Raw genomic sequence first — 14,423 nt, forward strand, 5'->3', positions numbered from 1 at the left:
CATACTGCACTGGGAAAGCTGCAGTCAGGAACTTCTCCAAAACACTGAGGAGCAATGATGCCAGTTTGAAGACTAGGGTGCATCTGATCCAGGTCATGGTCTTCTCAGTCATTTGTTATACTTCTGAGATCTGGATAATGAATAAGGTAACAACAACAACAACAAATTGATGCCTTTGAGCTGTGGTGTTGGAGAAGAGTGCTGAATATTCCATAAACTTCCAAGAGCACAAACAGATATGTCTTGGAGAAAGTGCAGCCAGCATGCTCCGTGGAGGCAGAGATGATAAAGTTTCATCTCACATTCTCTGGCATGTTGTCAGGAAAGGTTATTCCTTGAAGAAGGACATCATGCTTGGAAAGGTGGAGGGACGGTGAAAGAGAGGAAGACCTGCAACCAGGTGGACTGACACAGTGACTTCAGCAATGCAGATATGAGAATGGCACAAGGCAGGCCAGGGTTCAGACTGATTATGTACAGGGTTGCTCTGAGTCATAGTCGACGTTACAGCACCTAACAACGGCAACATGCATCTGATGCTGGATGGCAAGTAAGGAAGACTGGGCGACAATCGATGTGGTGTTGGCAAACAGGACTGCCCGTGGGCTGCCAAAAGAACCAACAAGGAGATCTAGGAAGACGTGCCACCAGCGTTCTCCTTAGAGGCAAGGATCGTGAGTCCGGTCCCCTGTGGGCTGTTCAGGAAGGGCTTGTCTCAGGAGAGATATGCTGGGAAAGGCTGAAGTTCAGAGACAGAGGAAGATCCTCAACGAGGCCAGCCAGTGACCGCAGCGAAGGGCTCCAGCAGGGACAGTGAGGGTGGTGTGGGGTCTAGCAGGGACTTGGGGGGTCACTTCAGCAGATGCTGGGAGGGTGGTGTGGGGTCCAGCAGGGACAGTGAAGGTGGTGTGGGGTCCAGCAGGGACAGTGAAGGTGGTGTGGGGTCCAGCAGGGAGTTGTGGGGTCACCGTGAATCAGAATTAACTCAACATCACTCAACAACAACAACAACATGAAGAGCCTCAAGGAGATGGGCTGGCACACTGACGCCAACAACAGCACGAGGTGCCACCACTCGAGGGCCCCCCGCAGGCATAATGTGACGGGAGGCAGCCAGTCTTCGCGCAGTCTAACCCTACACGAGCAGAGGGCTCCTGGTCTAGGGTGTCTCCCCCAGACCATAAGCAGAAGTCATGTTTACACCACTGAACTCCTGTCACCTGTAGTGACCTTCCTGTGGAGCCTGGCCCCTCAGCCACATCGGCTAAAGCTTTCCCCAGATCACTCACTGTACCCCACTGTTGTATTATCTCAGAGTCTAACACCAGGTCCTGCCCCTGCCCTGCCAGGCCACATTCTGGGGCATCTCCAAGTAGGCCCTGAAGGGCTCACTTACCAGCCAGCGCCCCGAACAGTACCACGGGCTTGTGCTGCAGAGCCAGCCCGCCCCTGGGATGCAGGCCGGCCGTGATGGATGGCGGCCCCAGAAGCAGCCAGAGGGTGGGGCGGACGACAGATGTGTCATTCAGAGTGAGATTGTAGCCCAGGTCCCACTCGGCATTGTTCCACAGCCGCCGGTGCAGCATGACCTGCAGGACAGGGCTGTTCCTGGGCTGGCCTCACACAGGATCAGGGTGACCAGGCCAGCTGCGTCCCCTCCTACCTCCACTTGCCCATTGCCCTGGCTAGAGACGCCATGGGCCCGCTCCGACAGCAGTGTCAGCCTGCTCCGGCCGTCCTCGATGAAGGCCGCCTGGACCATGGGGTAGTAATTCTGTGGGCACAACAGCACCAGACTGAGAGCTGTGGGGAGGGCGAGGAGGGAGGGCTCATCTCGCACTGACCATCCAGTTTCCTTCCTGACTGGGCGCTCTGCTGCTTAGTGGCCACAGACCCCAGGGGTCAGAACCCCTCAGTATCACCTTCACACAGTGACTGAGTGGTAAGTCAGGTCACAGGACGGGCTGCCCCTCCACGCAGGACGGGCTGCCCCTCCACGCAGGACGGGCTGTCCCTCCACACAGGACAAGCTGCCCCTCCACGCAGGACAGGTTCCCCCTCCACGCAGGACAAGCTGCCCCTCCACGCAGGATGGGCTGCCCCTCCACGCAGGACAGGCTAGGCAGATGGTTGTAGCACAGCACAGAGCCTGAGCTTGCGCCTCAGGGGGGCTGGCCTCAGTCGCACATCCCCCAGCCATGAAGGCAAGGGGCAAGCCGAGCATCACAGCACCCCACCCACGCAGGGACAGAACTGACCTACGCTGCCTTGCGTGCTCACTGGTGTCTGGACTGGCTGGCCTCACAGCTCATGAGGCCCCTGCCCTCCTGGGAGTGAAGCCAGAGTCTGACCTCGGACCAAAGCTGCCATCCTGGATGATGGCCCCATGCACATAATGGTCACCTCACCTCAGAACAACCTCAGTGGGGAGCCTACTGCATGGAGGGGGAAACAGAGGCCCAGATAGGACAATCACCCTGCCCTGCTGACTCCAGACGACATGTCACCCTAGGGCCTTGACCACGGGGTGCCCAGTAGGTGCCTGATGTGGCAAGCGTACCCGAGCTATACTGTTGGTGTATACCCGGTGGGGTCTGCGCTGCATCTGGTACCCGTTGTTGTCGGTGTGGATGACCTGCTGGCTGTCCAGGTCAGTGATGGTACTCAGCACAATCTCCCGGTTCAGCTCCAGGGGGCCCACCTGGTACTCCTGCTCCACCCGACCACACAGCAGCTCCCCATCAGGACCCTCGGGGGGCATGTGTACCAGGCGGGAGGAGATGGTGTACTGGGGCTCAGGATCCTCAGGGGCCCTGCAGGGAGAAGAGGACACAGCCAGAAGCCAGGGTCAACTGAGGGGAGAGGCACGGGGACACAGCCAGCATCATTGAGGGGGAGAGAGGGGACACAGCCAGCATCAGCTCAGGGGGAAAGGAGGGTACAGCCGGAAGCCAGAGTCAGCTGAGGAGAGGAAGGAAAGGGGGACACAGCTAAGAGCCAGCTGAGGTGAGAGGAGAGGGGGACACAGTCAGCATCAGCTGAGGGGAAGGAAGGAGAACGGGACACAGCCAGGAGCCAGGGTCAGCTGAGGGGGATTGGGGGGGGTACAGCCAGAGTCAGGGTCAGCTGAGGGGAATGGAGGGGGGGTACAGCCAGAGTCAGGGTCAGCTGAGGGGAGAGGAAAGGGGGACACAGCCAGGAGCCAGGGTCAGTTGAGGTGGAGGAGAGCAAAGGGGAGGAGAGACAGAAGGTAGGAAAAGGGGAGGGAGTGAAGCAGGAATAGTTAGACACCATCTGGTGCCCCTTCCTCCACCTCCTGGCAGTGGGGTGTGCAGAGAGGAGAGGACGAAGGAGGGAGAGATGGAGGGAGATGGTCAGGAGCCATCTGGTGCTGCAGAGGTGGTGTGGACAAGAGGATGAGGAGGGAGGACAGAGGGAGAGATGGAGGGGGAGTCAGGAGCCATCTGACACCACTGAGGTGGTGTGGACAGGAGGATGAGGAGGGAGAGACAGGATACAGCAAGGAACCTTCTGGAAGCTTCTTCCCTCCTGCCTTCCAGCAGGGATTATCCAGGTGGAGCAGGCAGGGAAGGGGGAGGAGGGAAGAAAGGAAGATGGAGAGGAAGAAGAAAAAGGAGACAGAGGAAAAGGGTGAGTGAGGGAGAGAAGGAGAAAGAGGGGTGAGGGAAGGGGAGGAGGGAGAGAAGAGGGAGGGTGGATGGAGTTTTCCTGGAGCACGTGAACAGGACCCCTGAGGACACTGGGTACGAGGATGGGAGTGCAGCTTGCTGACAAGAGGACAAGGGCTTCACCACATGGTCTCTGACCTGGCCCTGAGCAAGGAGCCAGAATAACCCAGTGGACGAGCAGAGCCAGCCCTCGCCCTTGCCCTCGCCCTGCCCTCCACATCCCACCGCACACACCTGTAGAAGTACTGCCGGACTTCAGTCAGCAGCTTCCCAGTCACGATCTCCATGCTCACAGCTCCCCAGGCAGGCACAGCTGCCTTGTGGGGGGAAAATATGTAGTTGTCAGAAACGGGGCCCTGCTTCACATTGCTGTTGGCATGATATTCCAGGAACTCCTGGGTTACACGCACGGTGCGGTTACTCCAGCTGCAGAGGAAAGAAGACTACACGGTCATTCCTGGGGACCAAGCTCACCGCTCTTCCCAGATGTTGCTGAGCCAGGGCAGAAGGACCCACCTGCTACAGGGTCCCCATCAGGCCTGCTGGACCCCACACTGTGCCTACAAGGTCTTCAGCCTGGTGACCTGGTCCCAGAGCAGATACCAGGTCATGAGGACAGATGCTCATGTGGGTAAGGCTAACCATCAAATAAAGGAGCGAGGGTGGACAAGCAGGCTGAAATGTGATTCAGGCTGAGAAAGGGAAGGTCAGCCACAGATAATGGGGGAGGCTTCTCTTAGATGGTCAGTTGACCTTGCTACCATCAACAAAGAGCTGCTGAAGGAATGATCACATGAATGAATGGATGGATGGGTGGGTGACTGAGTGGACAGATGGACAGATGGATGGTAGGGTGGATGGAGCAGTGGAGAGATGGATGGATGGATGTTTGAGTGGACGGATGGATGGTTGGGTGCATGAATGAATGGATGGACAGATGGCTGGGTGGATGGATGGACAGATGAATGCATATGTGGATGGATGAATGATTGTATGCATGGATGTAGGAAAGGATGTTCTCATGGTTGAGTGGGTGACAGATTGGTAGTTGTGTGGGCAGATGGACGATTGGGTGGTTGGGTGAATGGATGAATGGATGGGTGGTTGACTGGAGGGATAGGTGGATAGGTGGATGGATGGATGGTTGGGTGGATAGATGGATGGATGGATGAACAGATGGTTGGATGGGTGGGTAGATGGAAGGGAAGATGGATGGAAGGATGGTTAGGTAGATGGATGAATGGATGAATAGTTGTGTGGATAGATGGATGGGTGAGTGGATGGATGCATGGTTAAGTGGACGAATGGGTGGTTGGTCGGTTGAATGGATGGATGTGTGGCTGGGTGGTGGATCAATGGAAAGGCTGATGGATGGATGGTTGGGTGGATGGATGGATGGATGGATGGGTAAAAGGATGGTTGGCTGGGTGGATGGATGGATGGGTAAAAGGATGGTTGGCTGAGTGGACAGATGGATAGACAGTTGGGTGGATAGATGGTTGGCTGGATGGTTGAGTGGATGGATAACCGGATGGGCTAATGGATGGATGGATGGATAGATTGATGGATGGGTGAGTGGGTGGGTGGATGGATAGATGGAAGGATGGATGGATGGGTGGATAGACAGATGGTTGAGTGGATGGCTGGCTGGCTGGGTAAATGGCTGGCTAGCTGGCTGGATAGATGGATGGAGGGATGGATGAATGAGTGGCTGGCTGGCAGGGTGGTTGAGTGGATGGATGTATGAACAGTTACATGATGGTTGAGTGGATGGATGGACAATTGCGTGGATGAATGAGTGGTTGTGTGGATTTAGGCAGGGGTGAGTGGATGGGTGGTTGAATGGTGAGATAGATGGTTGGGTGGATGGATGGATGGATGGATGCAGGGTTGGATTTATGGATGGAAGGATTAATGAAGGGATGGGTGGTTAGGTGGATGAATGGATGGATGAGTGGTTTGGTGGATGGATTGATGGATGTTTGTATAGATAGGTGGATGGATGGATGGATGGATGGATGAATGAATGGGTGGGTGGGTGGATGGATGGATGGATGGATCGACGGAAATGTTGATGGATGAACGGATGGTTGGGTGGATGAACAGATGACTGGATGGCTGTATGGAAGGATTGATGATTGATGGATGGTTAGATTGTCTGAAGGATGGATGGGTGTTTGGGTGGATGGATGGAAGGAATGATGGGTGAATGGTTGCGTGGATGAATGGATGGATGGGTGGGTGGGTGGCTGAGTGGATGAATGGAAGGGTTGATAAGTGAATGGATGGTTGGATGGATGAATGGATGTAGGAGTGGTTTGGTGGATGGAATGATGGGTAGTTGTATAGATAGAGAGGTGGGTGGATGGATGGGTAGGTGGATAGACAATGGATAGATGAGAGGTTGAATGGTTGGATGGGTGGGTGGTTGAATGAATGAATGAAAGTATGGATGGATGGTTGAATGAATGAATGGATGGATAAATGTGTGGCTGGGTGGAATGATGGAAAGGTTGATGGATGAATGGAAATTGGGTAGATGAACGGATGGAAGGATGGATGGATGGATGGAAGGGATGATGAATGAATGGATGGCTGGGTGGATGGATGGCTGATGAATGAATAGATGGTTAGTTGGATGGATGGAAGGGTTGAAGGATGAATGTATGGTTAGATTGATGAATGGATGGATGGATAGTTGGGTGGATGGATGGATAGAAGGGCTGATGGATGGTTAGACTGATGGATGGATGGTTGGTTGAGTGGATGGATGGAAGGGTTGATGGGTGAATGATGGTTAGGTGGATGGACTGATGGATGGCTGTGTAGATGGCTGGATGGCCGGGTAGAGGGTTGTGTGGGTGTATAGGTTAGTGCATTGAAGATGGCTAAAGTAGGTGAGGGGTAATTGGGTGAATGGAAGTTTAGATGGGATGGACCAATGAATGTGTTAGTGAACAGATAGATGGATGAATAGCTAGGTGGGCTGGTGAGTAGGACTGGATGATTTCCAAGGTCCCTTCACACTTCAAAGCCAGTGTGACTATTTTTTTTTTAAATTTTATTGTGACTTTAATGAAAATGTCAAGAAAAGTTGGGTTTTCACCCAGTTCACTTTCTTTTTCATTTTTTTAAAAAAATTTTTATTTTTTATTATTTTTGTGTGAGTGTACCGTCAAATCAAATCTGACTGGTACAGGAGGAGACTGCCCCTCCTTCCCCGGCAGAGCATCTGGTGGATTCGAACTGTGCGCGCCTCTGGGATTGTAGCTGCAGCTCCTTGCCACTAGGCCACCAGAGCTCCCCTCACTTTCTTTTTCATTTTAAATATTCATTCATTGTTGCACGACTCCCTCCTCCTCCTCCTCTCTCCCCCTCCCCAAGTCCACAATGTGACTATTTATTATCTATAGGTTTTAAGTCTGTTTATAAAAGCATATTATGTGACTATTAGAACCCTCTCAACTCCTTCAAGTCCTCAACACCTCGTTCATATTATGTGAATATTACAACCCTCTCAACTCCTCCAGAAATCCTCAACACCCCATTTTCTATGGGTCAGTAGCCCTGGGTTGAAAAAGGACAGGAAAACCTTCCTGAATTGTATACCTTAAAGTAAAGATCGTCACTATGGAAGAGCCTGCTGCATCACCTGGTCCTTCTGAGCAGGTGAGCAGAGCCCAGGTGGCGTGTGACACAGCAGGCTGAGGTGCCCCTAACCTTGCACCAGCGTGGCCCCCTCACCTGTCTCGGATGCTGTACATCATGTTGGTGTCCTGGTCCAGAAGCACAGTGTAGCAGTCATTGGCCACGGACACCAGGCGCCTGCCCCCACGGCTGGCACGTCTCTTTAGCCTCTGGCGAAACTGGGTAGTGTGTGCCAGGGTGGCAGCTGGCTCCCGGACGCCCTCCCAGGTCCTCACGGTGGGCCTGATGCTGTAGCGTTGGTAACTGAGGCCTGGGATCGTGGCCAAGAAGTGCAGTTCAAATGCAGATGGAGCCACCCCTGAGTTCTGGACCTGTAAGGCCAACAGGATAGAAGGACATGGGCACCATGGCCAGAAGCCTGGAGACTCATGAGAATCCCAGCCTCACACCTCCTGTGGGGGTTCCAGTCCCGGGGGAGGAGTGTTCTCATCTCCCCAGAGTCCCAGCCTCACATCTTCTGTGGGGTCCCACCTCAGGGGAGCAGTGACTTCGTCTCCCCAGAACCCCAGCCTCACATCTTCCATGGAGGCATCCCACTCCAGGGGGGAGCAGGGTCTCCTCCGCTCAGCTGTGCTGTGTTTTTTATGGAGCCTGGCATCACACTTTGGAACTCCCAGGCACACTAGCCCCAGGTAACCCTCCTACCCCCTGGTTCCCTCCAAACCTTCACTTGTGCAGACGGACAAGCTCAGCATCTCCCACTGTCCTTCTCCCTCCCAAAGGGAGTGTCACAGATTGAATGGGTCAATGAAATGCGTGCTGGACACCTAGTCCCTAAACCTGGGGACATAATCCCATTGAGGACAGATTTCTGCATCATGTAATGAGACCGTGTCTGTGCAGACTGTGTATTAAATCCACTCACCGTGGCATCCAGAAAGAGCAGGGCAGACACAAGATGTATATAGGAATGGAGGGCAGGCCACAGGCCACGAGAGGGACAGGGAACACGAAGCCCAGAGATGCTGACACGGGGGTTCGCCCAGAGCAGATGGATGGCCTTCCTCCAGGGATGGCCCTCACACATGGACTTTCGGCTCCTTAACTGTCCTAGCACCATGGTGAGTGGAGAAATGGTCAAGGCTGTCGAGGACTTCACTGTCTGTGGCTCCACAATCAATCCCTTTGGAAGCACCAGTCGGGAAATCAAACGGCACACTGCCCTGGGCAAATCTACCGCTAAGGACCTCGTCAAAGCACTGAGGAGTAGGATCGTCTTGTGACTAACATTTCACTCAGCCCGTGACCGCTGTTAGGAAACAGGACTGACTGGGGTGGGGGGCACAGGAAGAGTGGACAGAAGATGAACCCTGCACTGGAACAGATGAGGGGAAGGGCTGTCTGGGCGGCATGCACGATGAGGTGTCCCGTGCATGGTGGTTAATCTGGAACCCGAGGTGCATTACAAAGTGAACTGGGTGGGGGGGAAGGAGGAGGGAGGAAGATGCATCAGTGGGCAGATGCCAGCCCAACTTTTCTGGAAACTTCCAAGACAATCACAGCACAAAAATGTAAAGTGCTGAAGGACAATGGTAATGGTCTACAGACCAACATGTGCCTCACCCAACCAACAGGGTTTTCATGGTCTCCTGAGCATGGGAGGGGGACTTGGGGACCAGGACGGAGCACCTCAGCGAGGTGTCTCCACAGCCCTGCTCCCCACTCCAGGCCTCTCTGAGACCCCAAGACCTGCACCTGGGCCCGGTCAGTCCTTCTCCAGCACACACAGGCCTCGTGCTGGTGGCTTCCTCTTGGCCAGGGCCTCACAGGTCCGTCCCCCAGTTCCTTCCTGCAGGCCCAGCCTCGCTGTCCCCTCCCCTCCCCTCCCCTCCTACTCCGCTGCCCCCTGCAGCTATGTCCTCTGTTGTCCCAGCTTTGTCCAGGCTGTCTTCTCCTGTCACCTGCCTACCTCACCGGTGGGGGAGGGCACACCCCTAGGGGAAGGGCTAGTTGCTGGGGACAGTTCTGCTCACACGTCCCCCTGGGCCGGGTGCCTTTCCTGGCTCAGTCCGTTCTCTGCCCGCAGCCTCCCTCCTCAGCCACCCTTGTCCAGCCACGCCCTCAGCACAGCCAAGTCCTGTCCCGGTCATCTGTCCCCCTCGACTGTCACTCTTGTCAGGCGTTTTCTTGCTACAGACACTTTCTCATCCTAGTCACCCAGTTACACCTATGATTTCTGTCAGGCTGACTGCCAGACCCAAGCTGGGGGTCTCAGACCACAGATAGGAGCCCCAGAAACATGTGGCTTGGTCAGTGACACCCCTTGTGCCGACGTGACTGGGATCTGAGCTCTGCCCGACACAGCCACACCAGGCCCCAGTTCCCTCTTGCTGGGCAGGGACAACGTGAAGGGTGCGTGTAAGCAGGGCTCTCAGAGCGCCGCACGTCCATACCTGTGCAGGAACGGGACGGCCTGACTCGTCTGTGACACTAACTTGTGGGGAGCCAACAGCCAGGGTGACAATGGTAGTGACAGTCCAGGCCAGTGGGTTGTACACCACAGCAGTGTGGACACCAGGATCCATGCCTGCAGGGAAGAGAGACACCATGGCCCCACCACCCACCTGACCACTCAGGTGCCCCTCAGAGTCCTAGGGCAGACTGTTCACACCCACAGCGAGTGACATCTCTCACTCCTCACCACGGGTGGTGCCTGACCGAGGCAGCGCCATGTAAAGTCCCCTCAGTGAGGACTATCGCAGTGGAAGCCCCTCAGAGTAAATGCCCCTCCGTGAACGCTGTTCAGAGTGAGTGTCCATCAGAGTGAACAATGCCCCCCAGGACGAACGCCTCCCCCTCCCAGGACATCTCCACGCCTGCTTACTGGAGTTCGCTGTTGTGGCCTGCTGCTGCCCCTCCGCAGACCTGGCCGTGACAATGGCCGCCATCAGCTTCCACACACTCAGCATCCCTGCGGCCAGGTGCTCCTCGTACATGTCTCTCACCTTGGGGGACTCCGTGCCGGTGATGGCATCGTGATGCTGGACCTGGACCCAAGGTGGGGAAGAGCAGAGTCACGGTCCCCTCTGTTGCTCACCTGCCACCGACCTGTCCTCCCTACTCTGCCCATTTCACCGGGTAGAGAGGGGAAGGTGGGCACTGCCTCTACATTACAGAAGGGGAAACTGAGGCGCAGAGCTGACAAACTTGCCTCACTTTCTCTGAACTTGTCAGAGTCCTCTATCTTGTGAAAAAGAGAGACTGGGAAGACCCAGACATAACACCATTCCGTGCCAGGTCCACTCCGCATGACACATTTTGTGTACTTGGTGAGGCAGCTGTGTGCTGACGCGGGGAGCTCTGCTGAGTGGGGCGGCTGTGTGCTGTGAGCTCTGCTTGGTGGGGCAGCTGTGCTGATGCGGGGAGCTGTTTAGTGGGGCGGCTGTGCTGATGTGGGGAACTGTTTAGTGGGGCGGCTGTGCTGATGCGGGGAGCTGTTCAGTGGGGGGGTGCTGTGTGCTGTGAGCTCTGCTTGGTGGGGCGGCTGTGGCTGATGTGGGGAGCTGTTTAGTGGGGCGGCTGTGTGCTGTGAGCTCTGCTTCGGGTAAAGTGACCAGCAGTCACCAAGGCTGGACAGGCTTCAGTGGAGCTTCCAGACCACGGCAGCCTGGAGCTCCACTTCTGGAAAAGTCAGCCAATGGGAACCTCTGGAGTGGCAGCTGATGTTTGTCTGATCTAGTCTTGGAAGATGAGTCCCTCAGGATGGGGGGGCGCCCCCAGTGCAACCGGACAGGAGTCGCCTCCTCAAAGTAGTGAGGGCTAGTAAGACAGGCAACACACGGGGCCTGCAACAATGGGGGCGTCGATCCAGAGACCCTGTGAGGGGGCTCAGACCCAGAGACCCCCGGGAGGGGGCATAGACATAGTGGCCACCGTTGGGGAGTGTAGACACTATTTAGCTACAAAAACACCCAGCCTCTGTGAGGGGGTGTAGATACAGAGACCCCCGTGAGGGGGGTGTACACTCAGTGACCATGTGGACACCCAGCCCCCGTGAAGGGGTGTAGACTCGGAACAATAAGAGAGGCGCCACCTCCTGACAGGGGAGCCCAGGCCAGTGGTGAGGAGGGAGACCCCCAGGAGGTGGCCTGGACAATGGCTGCCCATAAGTGCAGCCACGGTGACCTTGGGGCACCTTTCCCACGAGCAGGTGGTGCGGGACTGGGCAGCTCGCCTCCTGTGCACGGGGACTGCTGTGGGTTGCAAACATTCCACGGCCCCTCGTCCTGGCCCTGAGGCCTCTGGCATCTCGGCTGGGAGGTCGGTCCTGCGAACCCAGCCAGCAGTGTCATGCGAAGAAGTCCTGGCCCGGCTCCTGAGAGGCCACAGTCCAGAAAAGCCTGTGGCCGGTTCTCCACAGCCACTCACGGGGGCTGGGAAGCAGTCAACGACAGCCAGCAGCTGGACCATGCGGCGGGCACCCCACAGCGGGCCAAGGCGTCAGGCAGGGCCACAGGGAGGCATGTCCAGCAGACTTCACGGCTCCTCCGTCACACAACAAGGCCTCAACTCTGCAGAGATGATGCAGCTAGGAGGCCTCGGTCCAGCGCTGTGAGTGGAGGCCTCGGTCCAGCCCTGTGAGTGGAGGCCTCGGTCCAGCGCGGCACTCAGAGGCCTCGGTCCAGCCCTGTGAGTGGAGGCCTCGGTCCAGCGCGGCACTCAGAGGCCTCGGTCCAGCCCTGTGAGTGGAGGCCTCGGTCCAGCCCTGTGAGTGGAGGCCTCGGTCCAGCGCGGCACTCAGAGGCCTCGGTCCAGCCCTGTGAGTGGAGGCCCTGGTCCCAGCTCTATGATCAGAGGTCTCAGCCCTGTGTGTTGTGAGGGGAAGCCCTCAGCCTTTGCATCTATGGAGGGTGCAGGAGGACATGCAGGAATGTGAGGAGCCTTCAGGGGGACCCTGTTACCTCGGAGACGGCCCAGCGGAGCTGCTGCAGCTGCTGCAGGGCCCAGGCCGGGTCCAGGGGCCCACGGGGCGCTGGCCACATGTGGCGTGTGAACATGGACTCGGCGGCATGCAGCAGGGCGCTGGCTCGGCGGGCCAGGACCTTCAGGTTGCTGCGAGACGTGTAGAAACCTGTCCAGGCCTGAAAGGGCTCTGGGGAGCAGAGGGCCAGCTGAGATGCTGGACAGCACCAGAGCTGTCCAAGAGCACAGGGGATGGGGCCCAAGGCAGGGCCAGGTGGACTCCCCGGCTGGGCCTCGAGGGCAGTGGGTTCTCAGGAGCGCCTGGGGGCTGGGCAGAGGGCGAGGGTATTGCCTGTCTCCCCAGGTTCTGAGCTCCCCACCCTTTGCAGGATGCCCAGGGCCCAGACAGACAGGACAGTCCTGCAGGACCACAGTGGTGACAGGTATGGAGGTCAGGTGTGAGCAGTGAGGAGGAGGGACAGCAGGTGTGGATACGGGCTCAGCAGGGTCTGCAGTGTCCAGGGCGGAGCGGGGACAGGGCTGTTTGCTTGTGTCCCGTGGGGTCTGTGGGAGGAGGCAGGGGGGCAGCGCTCACCCGAGGAGTAGGGCAGGAAGTCCTGGGGACCACGCCAGCCCCACGTGGCGTTGAGGTCATGCAGGGCGCTGAAGTAGTCGGCCAACGTGGCATACTGGACCGAGATGCCCAGCTCGGCCGAGCGGTTGTTGACTCGGTCCAGCACGACATCCATGTTGGAGAACTGGACTGAAGCGTTGAAAAACTGCTTGTCGCAGCCCTGGTGGGGAGGAGAGAGGCCACTGTGGCTTTCCCAGGCAAACACCGAGTCCCACAGAGCTTGTCATGTGTCCTTGACAGCACCACCTACAGATGTGGCCATGGTCCTCGTCCCCCTGCCAACCTGTGAAGGCTGCAGTGACCCTCTGCAGAGATCTAAACAAAGTTGACCCCTCCCAGCTGGTCGGCCGATTGGCCAGCTGCCTCAGGACTGCTCTCAGCTCCTTGACTGGCCCTCAGCCCCTCTGAGCCATGGTTTCCTCAGCGGGACAAGACGGGTGACACCAGGGACCGCGGGGGTCAGCGCGTGGACTGTGTGGATGTGACACATGAGTGGTAACACCAGGACCCACCGGGGTCAGCGGGTGGACTGTGTGGCCGGGACACACGAGCGGTAACACCGGGGCCTGCAGGGGTCAGTGGGTGAACTGTGTGGATGGGACAGAGTCCACAGTAGGTGTCCAACAAAGGCCAGCAGGGATGTCACAGGGTCCTGTCCTCACGCCAAGACCCCGAAGCAGGTAGTGACACCACTTCACAGAAGGGATGCTGGGCTCAAAGGTTGGCCTTCAAGTGACACCGAGTCAGTGCTGGCCAGTCCAGGGGCCTCCAAGGCCAGGGTGCAGGGAGGCGCTGGACTACTGGGCTGGTGGGCCTCCTGGTCAGACACAGAGGAGCCTGGAGTGGGTTGAGGGGCCAGGGCAGTCTAGTGGGGACGGCGATGGCCATGCAGGTGGCTTACCCAGGGCCAGAGGACATGGGGCGTCTGGAACCAGGCAGCCCGCTCCCGCACGTTGGCTGCCAGGGTCTCTGCATAGAGGTCAATGTTGGCTGGGGTGACGGGCTCACTCATGTTGGGGTACACCCCATCTGGAGGTGGCTCCGGGAAGACAGCTACACCATTCCAGTAAAATCCAGACCTGCAGGAGAGTGGAAGGTCAGGGGGTCTCCTGACCGACAGTAGGGGAAGGGAGCGCCCTAGGATCCGGGGACCCCTCCATGGTCAGGGAGGGTCACGTCAGGGAGGCACACCCAGGTGAGTGAGCCCTACTCCAGGGTCAGGGAGTCATACTCAAGGTCAGACTCCACATTAGAGTTAAGGAGTCACATCCAGGGTCACAGATCTTCCTGTCAGGGTCTCGGAGCCCCACTCAGGACGACAGAGACCCATCCAGAGTCACAGAGACCATGTCAGGGAGGCCTCCTCCTGGTCACCCATGCAGGTCTGCTCCCTGTCTGCTTGGCCCTCAACCTGCCTGCCCTCACCCTCCTCCCGGCCTGCCCTCACCCTCCTCCCTGTCTGCTTGGCCCTCAACCTGCCTGCCCTCACC

General features: G+C 57.3%; 1 protein-coding gene across 1 annotated transcript in view; it reads right to left on the reverse strand.

The window, feature by feature from the left end:
- MAN2B2 (mannosidase, alpha, class 2B, member 2) overlaps nucleotides 1-14,423 on the reverse strand; it is a 38,128-nt gene that overhangs the window by 8,200 nt on the left and 15,505 nt on the right. Inside the window, exons 6-15 of the mRNA XM_006893674.1 lie at nucleotides 13,835-14,012; nucleotides 12,895-13,093; nucleotides 12,299-12,489; nucleotides 10,222-10,384; nucleotides 9,791-9,924; nucleotides 7,434-7,708; nucleotides 3,924-4,115; nucleotides 2,561-2,813; nucleotides 1,664-1,774; nucleotides 1,397-1,589 (exon numbers count right to left, since the gene is read on the reverse strand). Of these exons, the coding sequence (XP_006893736.1) occupies nucleotides 1,397-1,589; nucleotides 1,664-1,774; nucleotides 2,561-2,813; nucleotides 3,924-4,115; nucleotides 7,434-7,708; nucleotides 9,791-9,924; nucleotides 10,222-10,384; nucleotides 12,299-12,489; nucleotides 12,895-13,093; nucleotides 13,835-14,012 (1,889 nt within the window). The remainder of the gene's footprint in view (nucleotides 1-1,396; nucleotides 1,590-1,663; nucleotides 1,775-2,560; nucleotides 2,814-3,923; nucleotides 4,116-7,433; nucleotides 7,709-9,790; nucleotides 9,925-10,221; nucleotides 10,385-12,298; nucleotides 12,490-12,894; nucleotides 13,094-13,834; nucleotides 14,013-14,423) is intronic.

Source organism: Elephantulus edwardii, unplaced genomic scaffold, assembly GCF_000299155.1.
Source record: "Elephantulus edwardii isolate Elephantulus edwardi_28Jun2011 unplaced genomic scaffold, EleEdw1.0 scaffold00129, whole genome shotgun sequence".
In the NCBI taxonomy this organism is placed as follows: Eukaryota; Metazoa; Chordata; class Mammalia; order Macroscelidea; family Macroscelididae; genus Elephantulus; species Elephantulus edwardii.